This window comes from Theobroma cacao, chromosome 10, assembly GCF_053813885.1.
Source record: "Theobroma cacao isolate CCN51 chromosome 10, ASM5381388v1, whole genome shotgun sequence".
NCBI lineage: Eukaryota > Viridiplantae > Streptophyta > Magnoliopsida > Malvales > Malvaceae > Theobroma > Theobroma cacao.
The window spans coordinates 5,650,656-5,673,049 of record NC_142648.1 but is presented as its reverse complement, the minus strand read 5'-3'; the positions used below and the strand labels follow the sequence as shown (position 1 = coordinate 5,673,049).

Below are 22,394 nucleotides of genomic sequence, written 5' to 3'. Positions count from 1 at the left end.
AGGCTGGGTTTGCTTCTATTCTCCTGTCCTAATGGGTTTGCCTCCATCCAAACAAATCTGCTCTTGCTAATGTAGAGCCATGAATATTGTAGCAGGATGCAGGAAAGTTGTCAATTTTCAATCTAAAATTTCATTTCCTGCATCATCTCAATGTTTCTCTATTGATGAATGCACCGTTTGAAAAGAAATTTGTCGATGTTGTATATGCCGCCTAGTGATCTTTCCTTATTTATCCAACTAAAAAATCAAAAGACGACACAAAGAAAGTTCTCATACATGAACAAAATTTGAAAAAGTTAGCAGTCATAAGAATTCCAATCATCATTGGAATAGATTGAAGTGAAACTGGGACTACAGGAAGTTGTAATTAGAATCTGTCGTTCACATTAAATACAAAGAATATCTTATATGATTTTTCCCTCCCTAATGAAAACAAATTCAAGTAAATCGGTGCACCTAGAGCAGAGATATTCTGACATGCGCCTATCGTACAATTACATATGCTGGCAAAATTGAAGAAGCAGATGATTTCGAAGAGAGTGCAAGTAAATCTTTTCCCTCTTAAATCTCAAATCTCACCAGTTCCAAGAGGTTGCCTTGAGGCATCACCAGAAGCCCATGCTTGATAGTCTTTAACAAGCTGCAAAACAATGAAAGTATATCAGAACTGTCTTTCAAAAGCAGAAAGCTCATTTGTGTAAGTTGGATCTGTTGCTTCATATCTTCATATTACAATTTGCAGAGTTTGCACTTAGAAACAAACCAATCAAGAGGACGCAGCAATCGTTGCAAGTGTCACATTAAGAAAAAATGAAAACAGTATCATTTCATAATTCTCAACATGATTGTATACAGCATAATTTGCTCATTCAGTACTCTTGTCCCCCCTCTGGCCCTCCCCATGCAAATTGTGACTTTCCCCTACCCTCAAAAGGGAAAAGAAGAAATAATAAGGGACACTCATGCTGCATCCAAGACCATTTTAAATGTCAGCAGCTATTTCAATTATTCTACAAGCAAACAATTCTTTTCTAATGCATGTCACACATACAAAGTATTGTTTGTCAACCTTAACCGTTTGTCATTTTGAAGACTTCAATTCTTCAAACTTCTGGAGCCAAAGAGCAAAATCAAATGCTGAAAACTGACCATGTACTCAAAAAAAAAAAAAATTAACTAAACCAATCTAGCATTTTCTAAACCCTATCTTTCCTTTTCCTTTAAGTGCAGCTAGCACCTGATAATCACATATTCCACAATGAACAAATCACTTAATAGTTAAGGAATGTGATGTAGAATATAGAAGTGAAGGAGTGTGAGCCCAACTGTGTTTCACAATCTGATACATACAATTAGAAATCCTTAAAACATTCATCCAGTAGATATGTGGATGATAGCTGTTTCTCCTGCTCCTCTCCCCTGCTGCAGCCACCATTTTTCGCTGTTTGTCTTTCTCTTGCTCGAGCATGCATTATTCTTTTCCCCATCTGCAATTTATCTCTAACCTCTTTTATCTTTTCAGAGGAAATATGTCCAGACGGACAGCTTTCTGGTGATGTACAGCACCACTTACAACTAACCAGTCCATACAGTTTAATCTGATAAATTGAACATAATTCATACCAGTAAAGTAGTATGCTACTTCGATAATAACTTGCTGCAAATGGGAGTCAGCAGTCAGCAAGGATGGCTAAAACCAAACAAAAAAAGAATAGTCTGGAACACCATTCAACCAGCAGCTATTTGTTGATGCCATTCATGTAATCATGTAAATGCTTGATTTGTTTAAGAGGGAAAACTCATTCCAAAAATGAAACCTGCTGAGAAAATAGTTTCAGACCAAAGGGCTTCTCTAACATCATTCCCACTCATATAAGCATTATAAACCTGACTCTTGGCTAAACTTCACAATGAAAAAGTAGAGGCTTCCAAGAACTACAAGCTTATAGATAGTCTTAAGGACAATTCCAAGAAATAATTTCCTAAGCATGATTTCAACCATTAACAAATAAATTAAACACTCAAAACAAAAATATAACACTTTTACTTTCTATTTATTTGACAGATATCATTAATGTGATAATCCAATATAAATTTTGATTTGAAAATTGAACCTCATGGGCCACAGATATGAGGGTCTAGAAAGTGACCTATAAATAGCTGAAAACAAAAAAACAAATTTGCTAAAACAGTAAGGCATCATGATTACTCCAAAATTCACATATAATTCTTCGAACATAATGCAAAAAGTGGATACATGCATCAAATACATAGAGCCACAAGTACAGACTGATTGAGTTAGTCTGTTTGCACCATGTTGATCATGTTGTTGCTAATTGATTAAATGCTTTAGCAACCATTGCAATAGTGATGATTGACCATCCACAATCATTGAAGGCAGCCAAAAGCAGAATATTGCCACTTTTAGTACTCCACTATGCACCTTACTTTCAACAGCCAAAGATTATTATGAATTACCACCATACCAGACTATTATTGCTAAATGGCTAAATGATATTTGGTTCATCCATTCAACAAAATACTGACTGCAGTTAATACTAATGAGATTTAGCATAACCTATCTGAGAAAAACTCAATCTGCCCACAGACTAAATTTACATATCCACATTCCACTTCATGTAGGCCAATTAGATTGCTAGTAAAATTGTCATTCCGTCTTCTTCACTTTTGAACACAAAATTCCTTTGCAACATCATGATTGTTTGGATCTATGATTCACCTTATCTCTTGAAAAAGTACTTGATATTGATAGGAAAACTTAGGGAGGTTAAAACAAGTGAATAATGAGGTTCTGCATATTAACGCTCAAGCATAGTCTTTCAAATTTAACAAGCATGAAAACACCCAGGAGCTATACGAGCATATGGAACACAATGCATAAGCGAAGAACACAAAATCATCAACAATCCAGCTTCTTCTTAATCAGTGCAAAAGAATTTAAGTAATATTCTACAAACCTGTGCCATAAAGCGGGGCAGCATTAGCCTAAGTATTTGTTCAAGGACTTGGGTCCCAGTTGATTCAATCATTCCCAATGGAATTGGTCTAAACGCAAAAGGAACCTCAATGCTAACCTAGATTAAACAGAACAACACAGATTACAGCCAGAAAAAGATGCCCTTCTATGAAATGCCACGGTGATAAAAAGGAATAATTTGCAAATGATACCTCAATAACTGCATCTGATGTAAGTTCTTGAACTAATGAGCCACTTCGGTTGGTATCACAAGATATTTGATTCACCATACAAGCTGCATTCCCATATCAAATCAGTGTCAAAGCACTCCTGAAAGATCCATTGCACTTTAATTTAGGTCTAATTGACTCAAATGGATTATGACACTAAGGAAGTTATATTATTCCTTGGCATCATGTGGCAGAGCATTGTTCAATGTACCATATTCACCACCGCCTACCCACCCCCAAACCCCCCAAAAAAAATGATTAGCTACACAAAATTGTCAACATCCTAGCTTATCAGAAAGCTACTATGTACAGGCAGCTGAAACACTCAAACAAGTGCAAATGAGCTAGATATATCCAATCAATTGGCAAGGTGACATCCAAATAACAGAGAAGAATGGGATTGTGTAGGAAAGAAAGATTTTATTATGTTAATGATGATAGGAGTAAAACACATTTCTTAGAAATTTAAATAAACGTTACTTTGTCAGAACAAAGATGGCAGTATTGGCACACAGGGACACATAAAAAGTCTTTCAACAAAGATAGCTAATAAGGCGATTTCTACTAGTTAAAACATAGCATATGACCATTTGGAAGTCAGAGAGAGAAAGAGGAAGAGAAGACAACCTAAAGGTCTACCAATGTGAAGTCCAAGTGCAAATGCAGTGACCAAATGACAAGCTAGATGAAAGCTATACAAAATTAATAAGTTAAAAAGAGGTATGTTAGGACTCAAATACATGCTTAAAAAATTTTTATTCTCAAAAATAGCAAAATATCCAATTTTGATTCAATTTTTTTTCAACCATCTTTTTCTTTACTTGGAACTTATCTTATGCCAGAGAAGAAAAATATGCTACAAAGAGGTCAAGAGGAGCAATGATTTTATATTTAAATAGAAGGAATCAGAATCAATATATAATCGCTTGTTAATAAAAAGCAGACATATCAACTCAACTATTTTGCAACCTCACAAACAAAAAAATTCTTGTATAATAGAATAAGCATGACCACCCTTTTGTAGCTTGCAACTATGCAATAACTAGTTGCAGAGTCAGTAGATTTTGATTTGAATTGAAAAAAAAGCTTATGTTGATCTGTTAGCTTTAAAATGAATTAAAATAAATGAGGGTAAAAGTGGCAGGATGCCTACATAATTCAATTTATCCTATTAAAACAAAATATGATCAAAAAACATTGGTCCAACATATATAATTTTGAGATGTTCAATTTCATAATAGACTCATTGCCTTTTTCCTTTCTAAAGGAATGTGAGAAAAAGTATGCACACAGTACTATTGTTCTTTGACCGACACTGCCCCAGCTATATGTCAGTTCCATACTACTTTGAGGAACCCTGGTTCAATATCTATATATATAACAAGGAAAACACCAAGACAACAAGATTCAACTAAAATGACAGTAACAATTGAGAACAACTTTGTATTTATCATTAATTAACCTTAGCGCATGATATCCAAAATCTCAAGATGCACTTCCAGTTACAGAAGTCATAAAAAACCTGAACCAGAATTGGTCCAACCGAGGACCTCTCCTGCACAATCAATTAACATGTCTTGTTGGTTGTTACAGATGCAAAATCATCAAGAGATCTAATATAACAATTTTTATTTTGCATGATCATGTGTGCAATATGAATTCTTACCATCAAACTTATCATTTGCACATTCATCAAATTAAATATTCCAAAAGAAAAAAAAAATCATTATGTAAACTAAAATATGAATTCTTGGATGGAAAAGCCACAGAAAGATGCTTACCATCAAACTTGTCATTTTGCGCAACCACAATTGGTGACCCATCCAGCTGCAACCAGTGTAGCAAACATTACAACATTATCAAAATACATCAACTATCTATTAACATCCACAACATATACATCAAAGCCAGTTATTTTCTTTCCTTCCATATCTAAAGGGGTTTTCCAAGCACTGTGCCCTAAGGACACTGGTAAAGATGTTATTTCAACAAAAGTTATGCATTCAGTACCTTGAAAGTTACCATATTCGAAGTGACAAAGTACACTAAAAACCAATATAAAATACAATTTTTTTTTTCAACCAGTTCTACCAAGCTAGAAAATTACCTAGTCCTAGACAAATTCTCCTTCAATCAGATATATGAGAAACCAAACAAATTCAATGTAATGAAACTTTTAAGTTACCTTACAAGACAAGAGCTTAATACAGCAGCCATTAGGCTGTTCTTCAACCCTAACAAGCAAAACAGGGCAAACCTCAAAATTAAAAAACTTGAACCTATAGACATAGCACCTAAACGTATTATCATCTATCCTCTCTATCCTCTCTGCATCCAGCACCGAGTATTGGCTCGCTGGTAGTCTCATATACTCAACTGCACCATTAAAAAGAAAATCCCACTTAAAATAAATTCAAATGAAACAAATTGAAAAAGAAAAAAAAAGTTTAAGATTTCATCCGGTTGCTACTTTCCCTGCTTACTTTTTGCTAATGAAAAAAAGGAACCAAAACTTTAAAAGAATATGAATTAAAAAAAAAAAAGCTGCATGATATACTTGTATATACATTAATTATGCTATGATTAATATTACAATTTAATTAATTATTTTAATCAATTATTCTATACATTATGAAAACTTCACATGCGGAATTATAAGTGTGCCATGTCTACAATCACTATGTCTGGTAAGAAGAAAGGAAAATAAAGGGAAGAGGAAAAGAAGAGTGAGGAAGGAAAGTTATTTTTACTTCATTGTGTTAGTTGGAAGGATTGAAAGCAAAGGGGAAAAAAGAGATTAGAGGTAAAATTGTAATTGTTAATTTAAGAGAAATGGGTGTTTTCCCCCCCATTTTTGAAGAACTGGATTTGAAAGGAAGGAAAAGAGGCAAATGCAGCTATTTCCTTTCTACCGAATGAATGAAAGGATGAAAAGAAAGTAATTTTCCCTTCCACTTTCCCTCCTACCAAACACAATCAATTACATCTCACGTATTAGAATAATTTCCCTTGAAATGCACAAATAATCTTATAAAATTATAAACTTCTAGAAGAAACAGCAAGAAACAAACTGAGAACTATTACTCCAAAAATACACTACTATAAATTTTTACTTAGAGGGCGTTTCAACTGCCGAACCGAAAGGGACTCTTTCCGACGCGCTACGAAACGGGCTTTCGAGGCGGAGTTCCAGGCAGAAGCCCGAACACAGAGCAACTTGAACGACGCCGTGCTCATGTAGAGAGGATTTTTGGCGGTTTTAAAGGCATTTTTTGAAGGGAACGGAAGGGAGGTTAGCCGTGTTGGATTGAATGAACAAGATCCTAAAGCCATGTTGAATACGACGTCGGAAAAAGGCTCCCGACTCCGGAGTAGAGAGAGAGAGAGCAGATATTTTGGGAAGAAGCTTCGGACACTGGTTTTTCCTTTGAGGGATAAGAGACTTGCGAGCGTGGTTTCTGCTGTCGGCGTGTCATAACTAATCACCACGGCGCACGTTGGACTCACGTGCTCGGAATAATAATGGCTTATCAAAAAAAGACTTAAGAAATTAAAGTTTAAGATTAGAATCAGATTTGTCCTTTCGTTAAGGGATAAATCATACATTTTAGCATTTTAGCTTAATAATTAATATACTTATCTCTTACATGAAAATTAAATTTTAAATTTTTTTAATTTAAAAAAATAAATTTATAATTAAATTTTCCTTTTTAAATAAAAATATCAAAAGTAAACCTTAAAATATAGTCAAATTTGTGCAATATTTAAAAATAAATAAATATTAGAAATTTAGAATTAGAATCGAAATTGGGCACCAATTGATATTTAAAAGTAACAGCATTAATATCCGAAAACATATTCATAGTCTTTACAACTAAAAACCCAAACCCAAAATCAAACTTCCCAAAATACCCTCAGAAAAACCCTGTTCAGGAGCTTGTAAACTTAGTGACAGCCTTAGTCCCCTCCGATACAGCGTGTTTAGCGAGCTCTCCAGGCAAAACAAGCCTAACCGCCGTCTGGATCTCCCTCGAAGTAATGGTTGGCTTCTTGTTATACCGAGCCAACCTCGAAGCTTCCTGAGCAAGCTTCTCGAAGATATCATTAATGAAGCTGTTCATTATCCCCATTGCCTTGCTCGATATCCCTATATCTGGATGAACCTGCTTTAATACCTTGAATATGTAGATTTTGTACGTTTCCACGCTCTTCTTCGCTCTTTTCTTCTTCTTGTCGGCCGTTGATCCACTTTCCTTTGGGATTTTCTTCTCTGCTCTCGGCTTCTTCTCCGCCGCAGGAGCTTTTTCTGCCACCGCCGCCGGCTTTTTCTCCGCTAGCTTCTTCTCTGCCTTTGGCGCCATTTCTTCTAAATCGAAATTTTTAACTGATGGGAAAGTGATAGAGGATGGGTTTTGTTTATATAGAAGGAGAGGAAGAGAGGTGATTGGTTGGTCTTTTTGGGACGCGGATTGATGACGTGCACTTTTTGGATTTTAAGGAACCGGAATGGACGGTCAAGATAGATTGTTGTTTACCAACCGTTGGAATATTTTAAGCTTTTGCCTTTTGTGGTTAAAATATTAAAAAGGTCCCCCTACTTGTCCAAATTTTATACTTACTTGAGCCTTTAAAATTTTAATTTTATTTAATTAAATCTTTATTTACACGTAAATCACTAAAATCCATTAATTTGAAGCATGTTAATGTTTACGTAATTCGTTTTTTTTTTCAAATTAACATTCATAAAGCAAAATATAAAAATTTATACGAAGTTGATATTTACATAGTAAAGTTTGTAAAAATATTTTGTATCATATATATACCCACTCGACATTGACAAGAGAGATAATGGTCATGTAAATTATTAATGTCATAGAATAATAGATTTTAGCAGGTTTTGTGCAAAATTAAGGTTTAATTAAATAAAACTAATATTTTAAAACTTAATTGCATACAATATAAAAAATATGAAATTTTTTTGAAAATTTTGAAATAATACAAAAACTTTTTAGTTGTTATGAAATAAATCTTAAGAGAATAAATATAAAAGGAATATAAGAGAAAGTATTTAGAGGGAAACAAAGTATTTAGAGAGAGTAACAAGATCTTATTCAAGTGTATATTTACAAATAAAGTGAAGGGATCTATTTATAGGCTAATAACCCATTATCTAAATTGAATTTACAATATGAAGATAATACTAAGATATTAGATGGATGGATTAAATCCTAATATTCATCCAATCTAATTTACATTCAAATCTAGATATGCATAGTATAAATGGATATTCACAAAAATTTTTATAACACTTCCCCTTGAATATCCATTGTATCAAGAATATGCTTCATTAAAACCTTACAAGGAAAAAACCTTTTGGGAAAAAATTCAAACAAAGGATAAAAAGTACATAATTTTTTTCAAAAATGAGCTTTTGAAATACTGACTCATCAAAAACCTTATCAAGAAAAATGTAGTGGGAAAAACCTTGATGAAGGAAAAGAGTACAATACATATTTTACTCCTCCCAATGACTACATTATAGAAATCTTTAAAATGATACATTCCAATCTTTTGCACCAACTTTTCAAATGTTATAGTAAAAAGAGCTTTGGTGAACAAATCTACTAGATTATCACTTGCAAGAATTTGTTGAACACTAATATCACCATTTTCTTAGAGATCATGAGTGAAGAAAAATTTTGACGAAATATGATTTGTTTGATCACCTTTAACTGTGCTATGCAAGTAGCATTATCCTCATATAATGTTGTTAGAATTTCTTTTTTGGTTGACAAGCCACACATTTCTCAAATATGTTAAGTTACAAATCTTAACCAGACACATTTACGACTTGCCTCATAGAGTTGCTAAAATTTTTGTATGGCTAGAAAAAGTAGCAACTATAGTTTGTTTTATAGAATGTCATGAGATAGCCGTACCTCCATATGTGAATAAGTAATCTGTCTAAGATTGAGCTTTGTGTGGATCAAATAAATATCCTACATCTGACTAACCAATTCAATCTAATTTTAATGCATTTAAATAATATAAGCCAATATCCATCGTTCCTTGGAGATATCGAAGTATATGTTTAATTTCATTCTAATGTCTTCAAGTTGGAGAAGAATTATATTTTGCTAATAAATTCACAACAGTTGATATATTAAGTCATGTATTGTTAACAAGATACATTAGTGCTCCAATTGCAATAAGATACGATACTCCATGATTAAAAAGTTTTTTCTTATCTTTATGACGTCGGAAAGGGTTTTTTTGCACATCTAGTGATCTTACGACTATTGGTGAACTCAATGGATATACTTTGTCTATCTAGAATTATTTTAGCATTTTTGCTATATAATTAGACTAATGAATAAAAATTTCATTTGTGAAGTGTTCAATTTGAAGACCCAAACAAAATTTTGTTTTTCCAATGTCTTTCATCTCAAATTCTTGTTTTAAGTAATCCACTGTTTTTAATAACTCTTCAAAAGTTCCAATAATATTTAGGTTATCAAGAAACATCAATTATCACAAATTCATATTTAAATCTTTTTATAAAAACACATGGGCATATAGGATCATTGTTATAGCCTTCTTTCAACAAATATTTATTAAGGCGATTATACCACATGGGTCCGAATTGTTTTAAACTATATAAAGATTTATTTAATTTGATTGAATAAATTTTTCAAGAATTCAAATTTTGTGCTTCAAGCAACTTAAATCCTTCAAGATTATATATATATATCGATATCAAATGAACCATATAAATAGAATGTAACTACATTCATTAGACGCATTTCAATCTTCTTATATATTATCAAACTAGTTATTATGAAATTGTAATTACATCCATCAGAAAATATATCTCTTCATATTCAATACCAGATCTTTGAATAAAACCTTGTGCGACAAGCCGTGTTTAAATCTCATAATCTCATTTTTCTCATTTCATGTTCGCACAAATATCCATTTAAGTTCTTGGTTTTAAATCATTTGATGTACGGACTATAGGTCTAAAAACTTCACGTTTTGCAAGTGAATTTAATTCTACTTTGATTGCATCTTTTCACATTGACTAATCATTTCCATGACTACATTCTTCAACAGATGTAGGTTCAAGATCCTCATTTTCTTTTATAATATTGAGCGCTACATTGTATACAAAAATATCGTCGATGTTTATTTCATTATGGTTCCATCTTTTCCCGTCATGACATAATTGATTAAGATCTTTTCATTTTCAATTATTTCAGGTACTAATTTTATTTTAGAATTTTATCAATTATGTTAAGAGTCTCTTCTAGAGTTTCTACTTCCTCTTTCTGACCATCTTGAATATTTGGTTCTTTTTTTTTTGAAAATTTTATCTTTGGAACTGAATGGTTTCTACACTTTTGGCATACCTTGTCTTACAGGGACATCAATGCTAATAGTAGTATTTGCATCTGATATATAAGATTTAATTATTCTCTTTAGGTTAGTAAATACATCTAGCAACTAATTTACTATATTTTGAAAAGAATTATCTTTTGAACTTCAAGTTCATATTGATTTGTACGATGATCAAGACTAGATAATGATAATTCATTATAATAAATTTTCTTTTCCAGTTACTTATTTTCTCCCCCTAATGTTGAAAAAAATATTTTATCAAAATAACAATTGACAAACTTTACCATGAATAAATCTCCTATTGATAATTCTAATTATTTGATTACAAATGGAGATTTGTATCCAACATATATTTCTAACTTCCTTTAAGGACTCATTTATGTGCATTGTGGTGAAGCAATTGAAATACATACCACACACTCAAAAATTCTTGGATGAAAAATATCTAGTTCTTGACCATAAACCAAGTGTATAAGGGAAATTTATAATAACTTGTTTGGCTTGATGCATACAAATGTTACTGCATACAAATGTTGCTGCATCCAAAATGACATGCACCCAAATAGAAATTGAGAGTTTAAATTTAATAAGTAATGACCTTGCAATTAGTTGGAAGTATTTAATAAATGATTTTGCTAGACCATTTTGTGTATGAACATAAGCAATAGGTTCCTTAATAGTTATTCCAACTAAAATGTAATATTAAAGGTTTCATATGTAAATTCATCAGCATTATGAAGATGAATTATCTTGATTGTATAATCAGAAAAATATGCTTCCAAACAAAGGTTTTAGGTAATTAATCTTGCAAATGTTAAATTGCAAGTTGATAAGAAGTACACATTGACCATTTAGTCGATGCAATGCATCGATTAAAATCGTAAAATATCTAAATGGTTCACATAGTAGATGTTTGAATCCACATATAACTCTGAATACATTTTAAAAACATAAGAAATTCAGTCTCAACTTTAGCTAGTGATAGCCTTATAATTAATTTACCTAGAGAGCAAGTAGCCAATGAGTATTTAATTAGATTAAAAAATCTTTTAATTTTTTAATGAATGATCATATTAATTTTCAATAATTTTTCGTATCTGTAGACACTCAACTTTTAACAGACAACAAACCAAAAATTAATTGATTTGATAATTAAAATATATATATAATAAAACCATTAATTAAAAAAAAAAGGTACTGGCAGGGATGCCCCTGCGAGTACCAAGCAACCACTACAGTGCCAGACGTGAAAATCGCGTCTGGCAACGTAGTGGGAGGACGCCTCTGCTAGCACCAAACAACCATTACAGTGCCAGACGCGAAAATCGCGTTTGGCAAAGTAGTGGGAGGACACCCTGTAAAAGCCAAAAAGGGCGAGTATAAAGTAGAGCCAAAAATCGACAATCAGGGCAAAGGGGGAACCGAGGGAGAAACCTGCAAGCCAAAGAAATTCAAACTCGAGAAAAAATCCTAGCAGCAAAGAAACCACAACAAAAAATTCCTAAGTTCTCTAGCAGCCCGAGGAATCCACAAGAAAATCAAAAAAATCAAACAATGTGTGTGCAGTGAGAGTTGGGGCTCTTGTCGCCGGTTGGAAGACAGGGTTTTGAGGTTTGTTGGGTTTTCGTTTGGGAGAGATCTGAAACCGATTTGGGGCGGCCGACAGGGAGAGATCGGTAGAGGGAGAACCCGATTTGGGCAAAGGAAGAGCAGATCTTTGCGCCCGTAATAGAGGGTTTGTGTCGGTAGAAGAGGAAGCCCGACCGTCGCGACACTCGATCGGCGATAGAGAGAAAACCCGATCGTCGCGCCACCAGATCCGACGTAAGGAAAGGAAGGGAGACATTCGATCGGTGGTAGAGAGGAAACCCGACCGTCGCGGTAACCGGCGACGGTAGTGGTAAGGAGTAGTGCCGGCTAGGGGAGAAAGCCATTCGGGCAACAAGAAAAGAGAGAGGAAGGAGCAGGGAAAGGGAGAGTCGCTTGCTAGGGAGCAACGCCGGCGGCCTTCAAGTAAGAAGGCTAAGAGAGAACCGGCCGGTGAAGGGTTTTGGAAAGAGAAGCCGGCGCCCGCGAAGAGAAGGAAGAAGGAAATATTTTTTAGAGAGAGGAAGTGAAAGAGAAAAGAAGGAGAAGCTTAAAGGGCAGTGGGCAAAACGGTGCCGTTTTGCTAATCGGTTTTTGGGTGCCACAAAGAAGCTGAAACGATGTCGTTTCAAAGGAAGAAGAATACTCTTTTGGGCCTCCAACAGTGAATTCGGGAAGAGGGTCCAGTCGGTTGTCCTATTGAACTTGGGTCAGTATCTGAGCCCAAGTCAGGTAAAAAATTTTCACTTATTCCTTTATGGGCTTTTTGTGTTTTGTGATGATTAGACCGAATATGGGTTAGCTAGATCATTTAGTATAATGTTTGAAAGTTTTTTTAAAAAATAAATAAATAAACATTTAAAAATATAAGAATTAATGCAAACAACAAATATAAGGGTGAATATTAGTGGTAAAAGAAATAAATTTAAATACTTTGTGAGTCATAAAAATTATAATAATAAATAATGAATAAAAAAATAATAATAAATAATAATATAGCTTTATATGAAATAGAGAAAGGAATACGAATGAGGAGAGAACGAAAATAGGATAAGATAAAGAATCATTAATAAAATAATAGTTTAATTTAATATCGATGATGGGATAATCGATTGGATACGAGAAGTCGCAATCCCGGGCCGATATTCCCTAGGTTCGGAATTCGAATTAAGGCTCCACCAGTACGATGGGAGGGCTTCGATTTCAAGATTTTGAAATTCTTAATAAATAAAGAGTTTGACCATACCAAAAAAATTTATTTGATAAAAATAATAAATAAATAATAAATGATAAAAAATGATAAAAAATAATAACAATTCAAACATATAATAAATAATTAATTTGTGAAAATACAATATACATGACATTAAATAAATAAATAAATAAATAACTAATTTAAAATTAAGCATTGAATATTAAGTGGCATAAACTATAAAAAATGTTAAGATAAAGATAAAAAAAATAATAAATATATATAAAAAATAAGATCTTAGGCATTAGGTTTGAATAAAAGATTGCTTATGAAAAATATAAGAATAATAAAAATATAAAAATACATAAAATAAAAATAGTATAATAAAAAAATAAATATAAAATTTTTATTCACTAAAATAACATAGAATTATAAACAATTTGTCTAATTATGAATGAAAAACATAAGAACTTAGAACAAAAAATGTAAAGTATAAAAAAATAATAATAAGAAATAAGAATAGAAAATATGATAACAAAAAATATAATAAAATAAAAATAATAATTAATTAATAATAACTAAAAAATATAGATAATTGCATTAGCATAGCATATATATATTGCATCATACATATCATTGCATATAAATATTTCTATTTTCAAGTTTAAGCCCCGATAATGGGATCTTCCGAGGATCTTGCGAATGCGGGTATTCCTCGAAAAGTTTCTTAGGTGAAAAGGTGTCCCCGGGTCCCACCAGTATGATGGGAGGGCTCGAGAGACATCTTTAATAAAAGACTTTCGCCCGAATTAGGTTCATTATGCACGAAAATATTATTTTTAAAGAAAAACGTACGATAACTCCGATGATGGAAATTATTCGTCAAATTTGTGAAGGCAAATTTCTCGGATAATTCCCTAAGTGAGAGAATTCCTCGAGTCCCACCAGTATGATGGGCGGATTCGAGAAAATATCCTCGATAAAAAGTTATTCGTCCGGTATTTTTTTTCACGCCATGCATCTTGCATCGTATTTGCATTCCATTTTAGGTCAAATAGGAGATAAAAATAAGTGAACAATAACTAAGGAAATATAGCTAATTTAAAAATTAAAGCCTAATAGGATAATCTAAAAATGGTACCGTTCATGGAACGGGAGTCCTAAGGGTGCTAATCCTTCCCCGGGCGTAACCGTACTCCCGAACCTAGATCTAGAAAATCGTAGACCAGTTTAAGGTTCTTTTCGGTGGGCTTAAAATTAATTTAAGTTTTCATCGATTAGAATCGAGTCAATAGGTGGCCAATCGTACATAGTAAAAAAGATTAGTGGCGACTCCTAGTTTAATTTTTAGTGAGTTTTCACATTCTGCATCTGGCAGTCGGGTTCCCGGACCCGCACGTTACGACAGTATCATTATTAAACCAAGATAGTCTAATCGGTCATGCCAAACATTAAAAGCATTAGTAAACTTATGATTTATTATTAGTTTCAATTATTCTCATATTAGTGTAGTTTAATCCAAAGAATAAAGCTATTAATTTTTTTTTACAACACACCTTTCCTATTGAAGATAATAGATGAAATATAGAAGTATTAAGTGTCTCTTTCATATGTTGCCTATCTATTCAGATGAATATCTGTAAAACTTAATAAATTTCTTTGAGACTTAATAAAAAATAATACATTCTCTATTATAAACTTTATTCCTCGAGGTAGTAAAATATTACATCTTTTGAAGCTTTCAATTAATCTTATACTACCAGATATTATATTGATATTTGTTTTTTCAGTTGTCAAGTGAGAAACATTATTTCTTGTCTTTAAATATAGTGTGAGTTGTAGCAATGTCTACTAGACATATATTTACATCATAGATCTTGAATCCAACAAGATGAATATCCATATGTTTTTTCAATAAACTAAGATAGATACGATAAGAAATTTACAAGTTAACTTGAAAAAACATTAAATATATAATTAAAACATATAATATGAACATATTTAAACATATTAAAGCATCTTCATAATGTAATTATACTAAAATGTACCAATTACTATTAAGTTCATTCTTAGATATTTTCATTACTAATCAAAAGATTAATTCCTTTTTCAGGATAAGAAAATTAACAATGGATATTTCCATTTTCAATCATATAATCAATTCTTCTTTCACGATGAACAAACATCTTAGTGTGCTATATCAACTTAATCATGATTAAAATCATCACAAAATGTTTTAATCTTTAGTGATGCTTCATAAAATTCAAGACATACAACAAGCACGGATGATCTCTCATGCCATATCAATGATAATATGTTTTCTATATTCCTTTTATTCTTTCCATTATTGTCTTTTCATTATTTATCAACTTCTGATGAGTTATAAGTATTCATCAACTTCTTAATGGGTTATCCACTCCTGATGAGTTAGTGGGTTAAAGTATCTATCCACTTCTAATGATAAAATTATTCATCCACTTTTGATGGTAAAATTATTCTTAAAATTAAAATAGTAATATTTTAAATTATTATGACGATCATAATTATCAAATGATGTTGCATTCACTTCAATAAATGGATAGATTCATAATTATGATTATAATTATTAAATGATGTCGCATTCATTTTAAGAAATAGATAAATTTATAATTTTTTATTAATATCTCGTTTGTTACATTCACTTTAAGGAATGGATATTATGATTTTTCATTAATAGCAAGATACAAAATATAATATATATACCATGATAGTAAAATTCATATTAAATTTGATTTTGGGAATAAAAACACCAAAAAAATATCAAGTCACTTACCTGATTTTCTAAAATCAGAAATCAAAATCCAATCATTGAAATCTTTTTAAAGCTTGAAGATGATGAAAACATAATAATTCTAAAACTTGAGAGATTAAATAATCGTGTTGATAATGTGTAATTAAATAAATCTTAAAAAAACAAATATAAAAGAAATATAAGAGAAAGTATTTAAAGGGAAACAAAGTATTTAAAAAGAGTAAAAAAATCTTATTCAAGTGTATATCTACAAATAACGTGAAAGAATCTATTTATAAACTAATAACCCCTTATTTAGATTGAATGTATATGATGAAAATAATACTAAGGGATTAAATGGATGTATTAAATCCTAATGTTTATCCAATCTAATTTATATCCAAATGTATATATACAAAATATAAATAGATATTCACAAAAATATTCATACCATTAGTATTTTAGTTTTTTTTTTAATTTATATTTACAAGTGGTAGTATCATAAATGAATACTCTCAATATTTTACAATTTATTTTTTCTTTCCTTTATTTGGTTATATATATATATATATATATATATATATTAAAAAAATCTAGTGACCAAGTCATGATATATGGTTACTTTATGTATTTATAAATAAAATGATATTATGTCTTTTTAAAAAAATAAATAAATGAAATTCATTTATCAAATAATAAGAACACTATTAAAAGTGTCAAAACACTTTTTGTTTAATAATTTTATCAAGTAGACATATCCCCTTTATGAAAATTAAAATCTCAAAGTCATACCTGAATACCATTGAGCACTTAAAAATATCTGAAAGCAATTGCCTGCCTCAATCTGTAAAGAGAATAAAATATGAGAAAAAGAAAGAACAGAATCAACTGAGAAGGTTATGAAGGATGAATGTAACGGGAGTTCTTCATGACCGCCAAATCTGAAACATCAAGGCTTACAATAATAATTAACTGCTATAACTACCTACAACAACTATTGATATACATTGAGTACAAAGCTTGCATTTTTCCATCTTATATTACAATTAGCCCTTACTCAACCCGAAGATCCATTCCTTGACTTCTGCCCGGAGCAGCAGGCCCCTGAGTTGCTTAACAGAAGATCTACATAACCATTGAAAACAACAAATTGGTGAAAGGAAGTTGTTAGTGTTGGGGCAGCCTCATTGACAAATATAACCAAAGTTTCCCTGGATTCCGAAACCAGCCCTTTCTATCATAAACAGCCTTAAGCTACACCACAAGTCACCCCCTCGATCAACTTCTACCTCAGCATATTTGATACATTGCACTCATCTCTACCTCAAGTGTTGATACTTTGCACTCGCGTCTGTCTTTTCCTGCAGCTACTTCACCTGCTGAGTTCTCAGGAAGATCTAAATGAATGCCTACATCTTTTGACAACAAACTGAACACAAGCAAATTTTACAAAGATTGTTAGCATTCGTACCCACAGCAAAGAATCTTATGGCTTATTTTTGCCCAAAATTCTGATAAGGTGGTAAAGTTTTATTAAGAATGTGCCAAGGCCAAAATTACAATATGTATACTTAGCACAATCAAGCCTGCAACTCAATAACTGACTTTGACAGTTGTACAAGTACAATGATTACTTTCAGGTTAAAGTTGAAGGTTGGAACTATACTATATCAATTTTAAGGATTTAATCCTTGTGCCATAATATCAGTTAGGTTTTATACTTTTATTAAATGTCAGATTGAGGATAATTGTTAACAGTGTGAATATTCAACAATTAAATTGGGTGATGTGACATAATCTTGGCCATGTGGCATGATACAAGGACTTTTTTGCCATCTGGCTACATGTTCTGGGTGCCTAAAAATCTCAGTTTTTTTTTTTTTAATTATGAATTATTATTAATTATTATAATCAGTAAACTCAAAAGAATAACTATTAGGGACCAAGTGGCTAGTTGGCAAAAAAGGTTCACGTGGCCAAGATAATGCCACATCAACAAATTTAACGGCTAAATATTCACACTAGCAACAATTATCCTCAATCTAACATTTAAAGAAAGTATAAGAATTAAATTGGTTGAAATTATAGTATGGGGAATAAATCCTTAATATTGAGATAGTATAGGAACCAATCTTCGACTTCAACCTTATTTTTATTATATTTCTTTCCGCACCCTCGTTTCTAGCCACAGAAATATATCTAAAGTTTGAGGTTGCGAAAGCACCATTGAGGCTCCACAAAAAAAATGTTCTCTCTTTTCTTTTATCTTGTTCAAGGAATAAGAATATCAATTATCATCCTAAACCAACAAAGATATTTGCTTAAAAGGCCTATCAATTATCATCGGATTTGGATCTTTTATCTAACCTTTTTATCAAACTTACTTAATGTATTGCAAAAGCATCCTAAGCTTTGGACTGAAAACTGGTTTCTAATTGTAGCCGGGAGCTGTGTAAGTAACTGTTTGCTATCATGATACTTACTTGAGACAAATTCATTAGACAAACAATAACTTTATCCAAAAACCATAAGGATGGAACATAAAAGTTTTTTCTTGATAATCAATTGTTCATTTAAAAGTAAAAACTATATACCCCATTTTAGATATTAGGTTTATGAAAACAAGATTTCTAATATTTTGGATCAGGAAATCTACCATCTGTACCCACCTCTTAAGCTGGAACTTATACATGTCATTTGCCTCTAAACCTTCTGCGAGCTGAACTCCTATAAATTGAGGACTTTCGGTATTGCAGTTTTGCTTGTTATCAACCTGAAACATACGGAGAAAGAATAGTTGTTTGAGCAACTGATTACATCTCTTGTATAGAGAACCTTTGCAAACATATGAGTGCCTAATGTAAAGATTAAGATCAACTAGCATGAATTGAAAAACGAAGATTGCAACATTAACCTGTATGCGATTTTCTCTACTAATCTGGGCCAGCTCATTTTCCAGCAAAGCTTCTTGAGTTCCCAAGGCTTCTTCAAGGGCAATTTTCCTACATTTGCAACTACTATAGATTTTCTGAACAAATAAACTTGATTCAGCTGTAAGTTCTTCATAGTCTCTAGATAGCATCACGAAAGAAGCTTCCAGCATTTCATTTTCAAACTTGGCTTCACTAATTGCTTCTTTAAGAGCCAAAACTTCATCCTGAAGGAGTAACTTTTTCTGCAATTGAGCCAAAACTTCTTCTTCTAACAGTTGGTTCTCTCTTTGAAGGTTGTCTACTTTGTTCAGTATATTTGAAAAAACTTTTTCTGATTCTTTTAATTCTGCTTCCCAGACCATACAATGCACATGTAACTCCATCTTTTGCTTTATTAGTTCTCCATTTTCTTTCTGAAGCATATTATATTCTTCAATGTGTTTGAGATTTTCAATTTTTAGACACTCACACTCTTCTTGAACTTCTGACAATTGCCTTTTCATCTGTTCCATCTTCTGTCCCATATCAACTTTTTGTGCCTCCATTTCATCTTCCAATCTTCTCATTATCTCATCTTTGAAATTCATAGCTTGAGATTCTGGAGTTTGTAGTTCCAAACAAAATGACTCTCTCTCATCAGTTACATACATTAATTGTTCTTCGAGATCACATAACCGTTCTGATAAATGAACTTCCACTGCCTGCTTTCCGTTTTCAAGTTCTGAAGATTTCTTTGCAAGAATTTTGTTGACTGAAATCTGGGAATCCATATTGCTATTAAGGTCCATCATTTCGCTCCGTAAATCATCCAAAAATTTAGCAGTAACAACAACTTCTCTTCGCATGATTTCTATATTTTCCTCCAACTGCCTTTTTTCCTTCTCAACAGAAGAAAGCTGAGTTTCTAAATCTTTTTGGTGCAGCCTTAAAGCTTCAAGCTCATTTTCCTTGAGCAAATTGTCAGATTTAAGCTTCTCCATCTCGAGTATTTTTGCTGACAATTCCTTTACCAGATCACTGTCTTCTTGATAAAGAGAACTTAATTGTTGTTTTTGACTTATCGAATCTGAACTTTTCAAAATTCCCAATCCATCATTACCACAAGTTCCTTTAGGATTTGCAAATGAATTAAGAGTACATAGTTGCTTTAACTCGGTTAAACAAAGTTGAATCTGTTCATCCAACTCCGCAACTAATTTACACATTTCAATGTTGCCAACAGGAAATTCAGAAATCTTGGATTCTGTAAAGGCACGAGCAAATCCATTCTCAAGATTCTGAATCTTTGACAAAAGATCAACTCCTATAACTTGTAAATTTTCAATATTGCAATTTTGCTTGTTATCAACCTGAAATGAACAAAGAGAAAAGACTTCACGGTTTACTACTTGTATGTCATAGACCCTTTACAATCAAATACTATTTTAAGTTCAGTACTGAGACTCTATTCATTGCGTTCTATCAATTTATCAGTTTGATTTCACTATTTTCAAAACAGAGGAAAAAAAAAAGAAATAATTCCTCAACAATTTCAACTCATTTTAGCATCAAAATCTCTCAGTTCATATCCAAAGCAAACGAAAACAGCAAACGACCAAAACGAAATTAAATTTGCCCAATAAATAAAAGGAAAAAAAACACGCAAATGCATTAAAGAAATGATAGTAATATACTTAAGATTAGGGTAAAGAAAGACACTAACATTTTCGTACTCGAGTTGATGCAGCTTTCTCTGAACAAATGAGGTCGTTTCTTCATCTAACTGTTGGCTGTTCTCGCTTTCGCTGACTGCATTTTCCTCTTCGGATTCAGACAAACTATCTTCAGCTAAGACAGGTTTCTCCATCCTCGCCATTGCTAACCCCGAAATCACGGGAGAAAAGAGATCTGAAATAAAGCGAAAGGACTACTTGGGAATTTTGACAGTTGAATTTAATTTTCTTTTTTTTTATTAAAAAAATTCTTGATTTCGCGCGATGTTTTTCAAATCTAAAATTTGGGGGCCCTCATTCTATGTAGAAAAATAATTAAAATTTTGGTTGTATTAAGAATTTATTGGGCTTTGACTTTTATGGCCCATAAAAAGTTTTTCGAATATAATTTTGAAACTTCCTATGCAGAAGAATTGGACTAAGATCATAAGGCCTAAGCTTTTATTTACTACAATTTGGCCCCTTTTTTGGACAAGACAAAAAAAATATGTTTTCAAAGCTTAACGATAATCATGATTCATTAACACGACACAAAATTATAAAAATACTACATTCAAGATCTGAAATTTAGATTAAGCGTGTCAATTCTCATATCTAAATAAGATAGATAACTATGTTATATCTTGTATTAGATTTATTTTAGGGGAAAAATTAAAATTAATAAATTGAAGAATTTTTTTAAAGAATAATCATATACCATTACTTAGACTTATTGATATCATTTAAGCTAGTTATAAAGTTAATTGAAAAATAATTAATGTTTAGTTAAATATCTCAAAAACACAGTGTTAGATTAATTAAAATGTAACTATCTTAAACCAAGGATCACTAACCCAACAACTTTTTAAACCTAAATCACATTATCTTCAAATGCTTAAGCTCAATTGTTAATAGTAATTACCTTAAACTTTTACATAAGTTTTAACAATCACATTCACATCTGATATAAGATGGGTACACTCTCTCAAATCCTTGAAATGCTTATCAAAGTTATATATTAAATCATAATCAAGACCCATCCCATAAGAAGGCCCACATTTGGCTGGCACATGCTCTAATACCAATTGTAATAACCTAGATTCAAGCATTACTAGTCTAACAACTTTTCAAGTCTAAATCACATGACTCTTAAAAGCTTAAGTTCAAGTTGTTAGTAGTGATTGACTTAAATCCTTATATAAGTCTCAACAATCACATTTACATCTAATGTAGGGTAAGATATCTCATAATATTTGGATTAATATTTGATATACTAATAGTGTATAAGTCCATTAAATGTTGCCACCTTATTAATGAAAAAAAAAGCAAAACTTTCAAAAACTTAATAATAAAAAACTTTTCATAATTAATTAAATAAAAACAAAATATTTTGACTCCCACAAACTTCTTTCACGTTACTTTCTTGTTATTTAGCAGAACATTCAAAATATTCTCTTATTCTTTTTATTTTATCTCCAAATTCAGTTTTAGGGTTTATATTTTAGATTTGCTTTCTTGTTCTTCATCTTGAGATGGGATTATCAAGTCCTTTTATTATGCTAATTTTCGTATTTCAATCAAACATTTAACCAAAAAAAAAATCCAAATCTAAGGTT

The 22,394-nt window shown here is 31.8% G+C and overlaps 3 protein-coding genes across 6 annotated transcripts; all 3 read right to left on the bottom strand.

Moving 5' to 3' along the window:
* Positions 1-296: 296 nt before the first annotated feature.
* On the bottom strand, positions 297-6,672 carry LOC18586547 (RAP release 2, galactose-binding-like domain protein, putative (DUF1997)). 4 transcript variants are annotated; one of them, XM_018129586.2, is made up of 7 exons: positions 6,321-6,672; positions 5,393-5,583; positions 4,989-5,034; positions 3,190-3,272; positions 2,979-3,095; positions 1,351-1,487; positions 297-640 (listed from the first exon to the last, which is right to left on the bottom strand). In XM_018129586.2, exons 1-6 carry the CDS (start codon positions 6,538-6,540, stop codon positions 1,353-1,355), a joined length of 792 nt encoding a protein of 263 aa, XP_017985075.2. In that variant the 5' UTR covers positions 6,541-6,672; the 3' UTR covers positions 297-640; positions 1,351-1,352. The 4 variants fall into 4 exon arrangements, 3 of the variants coding, with proteins under 3 accessions (XP_017985075.2, XP_007010072.3, XP_088658836.1); XR_016023200.1 differs by lacking the exon at positions 297-640 and adding an exon at positions 1,624-1,817; XM_007010010.3 differs by lacking the exon at positions 1,351-1,487 and having other exon boundaries at positions 6,321-6,671.
* Positions 6,673-7,002: 330 nt separating this feature from the next.
* On the bottom strand, positions 7,003-7,593 carry LOC18586546 (histone H2B.3-like). The gene has a single exon (XM_007010009.3). It carries the CDS (start codon positions 7,566-7,568, stop codon positions 7,137-7,139), a length of 432 nt encoding a protein of 143 aa, XP_007010071.1. The 5' UTR covers positions 7,569-7,593; the 3' UTR covers positions 7,003-7,136.
* A 9,437-nt stretch (positions 7,594-17,030) lies between these two features.
* On the bottom strand, positions 17,031-20,966 carry LOC18586545 (uncharacterized). The gene is made up of 4 exons (XM_007010008.3): positions 20,790-20,966; positions 19,069-20,436; positions 18,824-18,927; positions 17,031-17,583 (listed from the first exon to the last, which is right to left on the bottom strand). Exons 1-4 carry the CDS (start codon positions 20,940-20,942, stop codon positions 17,445-17,447), a joined length of 1,764 nt encoding a protein of 587 aa, XP_007010070.3. The 5' UTR covers positions 20,943-20,966; the 3' UTR covers positions 17,031-17,444.
* Positions 20,967-22,394: the final 1,428 nt, after the last annotated feature.